General features: G+C 42.1%; 1 protein-coding gene across 1 annotated transcript; it reads left to right on the forward strand.

Annotated features, from left to right (window-relative positions):
* The first annotated feature begins 5,655 nt into the window (after positions 1-5,655).
* TMEM169 (transmembrane protein 169) lies at positions 5,656-8,045 on the forward strand. Its single transcript, XM_009584804.1, has 2 exons — positions 5,656-5,959; positions 7,426-8,045. The coding sequence occupies exons 1-2, from the start codon at positions 5,656-5,658 to the stop codon at positions 8,043-8,045; spliced, it is 924 nt and encodes a 307-aa protein (XP_009583099.1).
* The last annotated feature ends 119 nt before the right edge of the window (positions 8,046-8,164 follow it).

An 8,164-nucleotide genomic window follows, 5' to 3' on the forward strand; every position in this document is an offset into this window, starting at 1 on the left:
TACAGACACTTAATGCCGCCTCGCAATGGGCTACTGCTATGAGGGGTAGTTTTTCTCCCCTTCCTTAGGCATTTTTTCCACTAGGGGTAGCTGCGTGGTGAACCTGATGAGGGAATCCATCTGGCTGAAAATAACATTTTATTTTCTTTTAAAATGCAAAAGGGTTCTTTTCAGTGAGATAAATCCCCCTGTCGAGCTCACCACAAGCTGCACAGATGCTAGTACTGATAGGGAGGGGCTGTTCTTGCCTTGCCTTTTAACGTGTTATTCATCACAGCCTTGAGTATTTGCTAGATTCAAGTAACTTGTGTAATCTAGTTTGAGGTATTTCACCATGAAATGGAGACAGACATTGTCCTCTGTTTCAGCAGGGTATGGTGAGGATGCATATGTGAAAGATCGTGTGGAGTCATTTAGGTATTTAAAACAGATCCAAAGCTGTTGAGGGAGCCCTACCATTTGGCCCTCTCCCAGCATAAAGTCTGAATTAAACGTGCTTTCTTACATAGATCTTGCCACATGTTTTTGTAGGGTCTGGGACTGCATGTCTTGCATTAGACCAGTGCATTTTGTCATAACATGATTGACTGGTGACAGATCTGTCCTGAACAGCTGGATGTATCTGATACCATCTATTTTTCATGTGTACAATATGCCAGCAGATAACCACTTTAAAAATACTAGTGATTGGAAATACTCCTTTGGGTAACATGCATCCTCAGAAACACATGCACATGCTCAAAATCAGAGGTGGGTTGGGTGGAGAAGGGATTGGGAATGGGGAGGCTGTGGAGGAAAAGAAACAGGCAAAGGAGGATCCGTGGCTGGGGAGCTCTCACTCAAGGTAGGTCTCTGGGGTAAATTTCCCCTTATCTCTTCCCCATGCTGGGTAACTCACAGTGCTTCTAAAGCACAGGTTGTTTTTTGTTTCTGCAGATAACCCCTGCATGATGTGAGTGAAGACACAGTGCCAGTTCTTCTTACGTGTTGTACATTTTATGTGACTATAAAAATAAAAATTGATGCTCCTCACTGCTTACCGTCTACATTTTTTCCTGTCATGTCTGCTCTGAGCAGTCATAAAAGGTTACTTGTGCTGTAGCAGGGATGTAAGATCAAGGATTTTATTAGCTTGCGGGAAGGCTCTTCCTTCCTGTCTGCATCAAACCAGATAATTTCTTTTCTGTTAGTAGCAGGTTCAAGCCCTGAAAACTAATGGAAAAAACTTCCTTTGACCTAAATGGTGCAAAGCCAAGCTTTTAGGCTCCTGTTTTGTGTGTCAAAGACTAATACTGTCATGGGAAGCGTAGGCAGCAGTAGCTTTCCTGCATAGTAACAGAAGACTGTGCTTCTAAAAATTCCTCTACAGAGTGTTTTTGCAGAGCTGCCTCCCCAGGGTTCTCCGTCTGTTTTCACACGGAGATTAATAACAAATTGTTTGGCTAATAAACTGCTCCCTGCTATCTCTGAAATTTGACCATTTCTTTTCCTTCCCTCCCATGGACAGTTATTAGATTACTGTCTGCCCCTGTGCTCCCACATGGGAGACATCACTAATATTAAATGCACAGCAATCGTCATGCTTCAGCTCCACAGCAAGGCTTTTAAGGGGTGAAGATCTCGGTGTATGGCTGAAAGAGTTGGTGCTGTGGACAGCTGCGTAGTGCTGAGGGCTGACCTTATTCTTACAGGACATAAAGAAAAGGAAGAGAGAAGAAATAAGCTTTGTGTACACTACTGTGATTTCTGCAAGAGCCCATTTTTTGTTCACAACTACGGAGAAAATATTCCTAGGAGAAATGGGACTGGGGTGTGAACCCGTTTGATTTACCAGCACCTCTGCAGGATGTGGGGCTGATGGTGGTTTTTCGAAGTGCTGTGTTCAGAAGGTCTGGACCAGGTGGCAGAGGGTATCCCAGCTGCTCCATTGGCAGAAACAGATGAGAAAAGAATAAACATCTACTGTGAAAACAGGCTTAAGATCAGGAGGGATCTTTGTGATCTTTCAGTCTGACTGCTCCCTAATACAAGCCCACATTAACACCTATTCTGGTCAAGTACTGGTGATCAAACTGCTGCCAAGATACCCGGTCCAGATTTGAAAGTTTCCAGTGATGGTACAACTCTCCACAGCCCTCCATGATGTATATCCAGTGACACCTACCCACTTTGTTAAAACAGCTACCTAACATCTGCCCTATATTTCTGTTTTTCAGCTTTTTATCTTGCTGCATTCTCCTCTGCTGGATCAAAGGGATCTTCTTCACCATGTTTTTGTTTCTGATGTAGACAGACTGACATCAGATTTTACCTCCTTGTGCCTTAAACAGAATAATCTGGGCTCCTTCACTTCCTTATTCCAAGGGCTCTGACCCAGCCACAGCAATGGTGCATCTTAGGGGTTTGCCCCCCATTGCCCACTCCCTCCCCTCTTCTCAGCTCAAGAGCAAGAGAAGAAGTAACTGAGCTGCTACCACTTGATAACCCTGTTGTTGAGGTGTTTCTTTCTAGTCCTGGTGGTAACTCACAGTGGCAATAGCTGCTGTAGTCGGGGTGGGAACATCAGACATAGCAAAATAATTCAGGTATCATAGGCATCTCCTGGTCATTAATCAGCATCCTGCCTGCCCGGTGAGCACAAGAACTGGACACGGGTTTCCAGTAGCAATCCTATCTGTGCCAGATTCAAAAGTAACATCACCTGGCTCCTCCTCACATAGTCAAATTTGACATAGTCCTTTAGGCTTTGGCATCACACCAAGAACTGACATTAGCTTATCATCTACTGTGAGTTTAATCAAGGTCACAGCTGGATAAACTTCTAAGAAAAAAAAGCCCAACCACAAATCTTTGCTTGTAGCTTTGTGTTACTTTTAAATGTTACTGGCAAATCATCCCCTTTTCAAGGCAGTAGGGACTGAGCATAGAACTACAGCCAGGAACTTTGGGAATCTAATCCCAAATCAACTTTCGTGTCTCCAGACTTTTAGTAGATCATCCCAGCAGGGATGCTTTTGGCTTCTCTGTGGCTCCAGGCCTGTTTTCTTTTCACCACCTCTGGGAGGGGAATCTCGCTGTTGTCTCAGGGGCTCATTAGGCTCAATCAGGTGATTTTAGGGTTTCATGGATGAAGTTTTATTGCTGATTCTCAGAGAAAAATGTTAGACCCTATTGTACCTCGTGGATGAATTTACTACAAAGAGTGAGTTTATTCCATTAATAGAATAAATTTATTCCATTTCCCCATAAAGGCGTTTTTAAAAAACACTGAATGAAAGCTTACGTGAATTCCAGTGGATGTGAAGAGATCTCGGAGTCCTGCCAATGGTAACACGTTAAGACACAGAGCTTGCTATCTTTGAAGTCAGTGGATGGTTTGCTTTGGAGTTAAAAGGGGGAAGTAGAAAGCAAAGCTTTAGATTCCACTGTGAAGTTTCTTGCGTATCCCATTCCTCTTTTATATTATTGTTTGTGGAAAACTGCCTATCTGCACGCTGCTTCCAAACAGATGTAAAGGCCATGTTCCTCAGGCAGACGAGGTACAAGAACAGTATTGAGGAATTGCTTCTCATTAGCTCATTTATGTGCTTTTTTGCGGGGGTGGAGATAATGAGATTCCCTTCTTGGTTTTGCTCCATTCTCTGTTGAGGTTGGACTTTGGAATGGGAGGAGAATGCACAGACAGTGATCTTGAACAATCCCCACACCGAACCACGCTCATTTGTTACACTAGACCAGGGCATTCATCATCACTGCCCCTCCTCGTTCTTGCTTCCCTTGATCAACAGTGGAATATTTAAACCGAGTTGCTTCTAGGTAGTTCTAAAATGCAACACTTGATGCTGCAGTGAGGGGAGAGTATTTGCAGTAAATTTAGTATTTTATAGGGCTGTTTTCCAGTATGTTTGCAAATTTAGGCAGACATTTTTGCATGGCAGGTGTAAACTGAGATGGCAATCTAACCAGTCTGTTCCCAGCCGTCCTGCAGATCTAGCCAAGATATTCCCTGCCCAGTGATTTAGAAGTAGTCCAACTTCTTGGGTATGCCAAATCTTGATTTTTTGAATTCCATTTTATGTGTTTTCTGATCACCAGGGAAGATTTATTTTCTATGATGCAAAAAAGAATCTGAATTGTTAAGTCCTTCAAAGCCACATACAGCCAACTGGCCACAGTCTTAAGTGTTGAAGTGATACAATTAAAAGTTGTGTGTGAGTGTGAGTGTATGAGGCATAAATAGTTGATCTAAATAGTTGATCTAAAGTTCTGCAAAACATTTCAAAACAAACCAGAAAAATCTTATATCTGTGGGAAGACCAGGACCATACTGCCAAATCTGAAAATGCTCATCTTTTTTCTAGCATCTGTTCAAGTAAAACAATTTCCCCAGCATTGTGTAGGCTATAAATTATGATAACTGTGTTTCTTATTTTCCTGTTAAAGAGATGACTCAGATACTAGGTAGAAGCTTAATTATTGGTCATGTGCATTCTTTTAAATATAAATGTTCATGTAAATGTTCAACAGAGCTCTTCAGAGTTGTTAAAACGTTCAGTGTATTCAGACTTGTACTTAAATACTTGGCACAGTCAGTTTCTTAAATGTTATGAAATCTGAGAACCATTAATCCTGCGCCTTCCACATTCATGGAACAGGATTTGTCTGCCTCGATGCATGTTTAATTATGTTTTTTACTTAGGCAGCTTTCTTATGTATAACAGTGTCACTTGATATTGCAGTTAATTTTGCTTGAATGAGGAGTAAAAAACTGAGCCCTTATATTTGTTACAAAGATTTGTGAAGATTTGGGTTGTTTTCCCTGCATAATCAGAAGACTTTGCTGTGGTTTCCAATTCCCTCCCCAGTGAAGTCATCTTAATAGTAATTTTGCTTTAAATCCACTGTATATATTGTATTTTTAAGGTTTGACAACACTACATAATACTAGGGTAAGGTTTGAAACATCATTCATTTTGACATCATTTGATTACTTTTTGTAATATCCTTGCAATGGGCAGTAAATCAGAAGACACTCAAAATGAGAAAGGCTGGCACCGATATAGCTGTTGTAATGCAGGCTGAGCGCAGTGTTCCTGCTGCAGTTGTCTCTAATCTAGGCCAGTCCCTTAAATCAGTCAACTTCTTTTTCGTCTATGGTTTCATTTCTTCATTCTCATGCATGTGGGCCAAAACTATTGTCTTCTGTTTGCTTCCAGCATTGCAGAGGAATGTTAAATTCACCCAGTAAGCTGTGCTTGTTTAATCTCTTCTTATAAATGTTAATACTCTTTCCTTTTCCAGTAGCTTTGGTTTGTTATATTTAAAATTGGAGCCTCAGAATCAGGATTAGGTGATATTACAAAACATGTATCCATGTAATAAAATTGATGTTCAGGACAGTAATAAGGATCTTCAGATGACATTTAAACCAGTTGGAAGTAAACCTTTAGGTTTAGGAAAATTCTGGCAATTTTTTCTGCTTGGTAAGAAAAAGACACTTATTCAGCCTTCTCTCTCATTTTAGGCTGGGAATGGAGTGCATAGTTTGGATATCAGCAGTGGGACATCTTATCAAAACAAAGCGTCCATGGGACCCATGTCTAATCAATGACTTCTAAGTGCAGGAGCTGTTAGATTGGAAACAAGTGCTACAAGATGCCAAGTGAGGTGCTTGAGAGCAGCAGTGGGATGGAGGAGACCATGCAGAAAGAGAGCAAGTCTGGAAGCCAGAGCCCTCAGCACGGCTCCATGAGAAGGGCTGTGGCAACCACTGTCACCTTTGATGGGGAAGCCACCATGGACCGGAGGAAAAAGAAGAAGAGAGAGTCCCGTCCCGAGTCAATAATAGTGTATCGGTCGGAGAATGAGAATAAGGTGGAAGAAGAACAGGCTGATGAAGAAGGAGGGGAGAGAAGCTCTGAAGAAGGTTCCAAGTTCCTGGGTCAGTCCATGGCAGATGGTATGTATTCCTGGGAACACCCACTTTCCATAAACATTTTTGATGCCAGCATGCACTAAGGTCAAATGGAAGTGACTGTGGGACCTCTCCAAGACTGCAGGCAAGGAGAGCTTGAGTTCGTACATGAAAACACTCTGAAATAAAAAGCATTAAAGGCCTATTTGGACTGTCTCCTGCAGTTCTTTGCAGAGGTTGGTTATTGCTGTTTTAAATGTATGTGCTTGTTGGGGTTGATCCAGAAAAATGCTGAGCATGCTTTAAGCCAATAATGCTATAATCAGGCCCCTGTCCATGCCTAAAACAACTGCCTGTTAAGTGAGCGGATGGAAGCAGATGGATTTAGTGGTTCTACCTGTGATAGGGAGTTTTACTCATTATCTAGGATTTGCTGTTGCCTTCTGTTTGCATATTCTCGGCACAGCTTCCTCTTTAAGAGTGATTATTTGGCAAAGTCATCGTGGGGCATCTTGGAGCCACTTTCACTTCTGATGTCTGTCCTGGATACCCTTGCAGGGAAGAAGTGTGGGAGGCACAAGGTGGCTAAGCCTCTTGTGAGTCAACAGTGCAGGCTGAGAGGGGCTTAAATGTGAATGCATGCTCCTAGTCCATCGGCCGCACCAGATTTGCCCATGATCCCAACCCCTATCCTCATGGCTTCTCTGCTGCCTTCCTATTTTTGTGGGCCACTTCAAACTGCTCAGCCTCCTTTTAGGAACCTTTGAAGACCTCCTTCCAAGCTAGTCAGAATTAAGACCAGGAGGAAGCATATTTTAGCCCCACAGAAGAGTCTATGGCCAGTACCACTGCAGGGACCATCCTAAAACAATGTCACTTGGAAGCTAAGGCAGTCTGTTTGTAACTTTAACACACATCCCAACATTTTCCTGTTTGGTGCCTTTGTTGATCCCTTAGAATGCAAATACAATTATATGAGAGCTTGTAAGGATTTTCTAAACTTTGAAAATTTATTTGCATTGAGATACAGTGCAAATGTAAAGTGAAATATTAGCTATTCAAGTATAACTCCATGTGTGGATGTGCTTATTCCAGAACAAGAGTCTTAGTCATATTTATCTAATTCACCCCAAGTGTCCATGCTGTTCAGGAATAAATCTATGAGGGTACCAGAGAAAATAGGCATACCATTTTGTATTCAGTGACTCTGTCTCGTCTCTTTCTCATATAATCCTGCAGCACTTTCCCTTCACATACTGTCCCCAGTGCAGATGCTGGAGTCTTTTCCCTTGTGACTTCTGTCATCTGGAATTCCTGTCTTCTCCCTCATTAGCTCTTCTTCCATTTTGTGCTATGATAATCTTCTTTATACTGCATTACTTCCTGCATTCCACCTTTTTTTTAATTTAACTATAACTCCATATGCACTATCTAATTGTCTTTGGGGATCTACACAAAATACTCTATACAGAAAATAAATCTAATGTAGATAAGTTTATCTGTGTTCGTAGGTGTCTGGAACATGCCTTTAGACAGCCGATATGTCACCTTGACTGGAACAATCACCAGGGGAAAGAAGAAGGGTCAGATGGTGGACATCCATGTCACACTAACGGACAAAGAGCTGCAGGAACTGGCTAAGTCAAAGGAACCTCCTAAAGGAGACCTACCTGAGAAGAAGAAATGTGATGTTGGGCTGGACAGAGGACCCCACATTGTCCTCTGGACCATCATGTGCTTCCCCGTCATTTTTGTAGTGTCCTTCGTGGTTTCATTCTACTATGGAACCATTACATGGTACAACATCTTCTTGGTGTACAATGAAGAGAGGACCTTCTGGCACAAAATCACCTTTTGTCCCTTTTTGATCATCTTCTACCCAATTATAATCATGGTTGTGTCTTTTTCCCTAGGCCTGTACTCAGCTTTGGCCCAGGTAGCATGGTCCTTTGGGTACTGGTGGCATGCTGTCAGGGATATGGAGAAGGGCTTCTGTGGCTGGCTCTGCAGCAAGCTGGGTTTGGAAGATTGTTCTCCGTACAGCATTGTTGAGCTGCTAGATTCTGACAATATCTCAGGTAGTCTCTCTGGCAAGAGCTCTGCGCAGGGGGTTGAGACCTCGGCAGTCTGAGCCTTTGTCCTGGCTGACTATTTTGGTCATATGCGAGTGGTTTTCACCTAGAAAATAACACACTGATTTTTATATATATATATATATATATATTTAAACACAAACTTAATGAATAAAAT

Source organism: Fulmarus glacialis, unplaced genomic scaffold (genome assembly GCF_000690835.1).
Source record: "Fulmarus glacialis isolate BGI_N327 unplaced genomic scaffold, ASM69083v1 scaffold43369, whole genome shotgun sequence".
NCBI lineage: Eukaryota > Metazoa > Chordata > Aves > Procellariiformes > Procellariidae > Fulmarus > Fulmarus glacialis.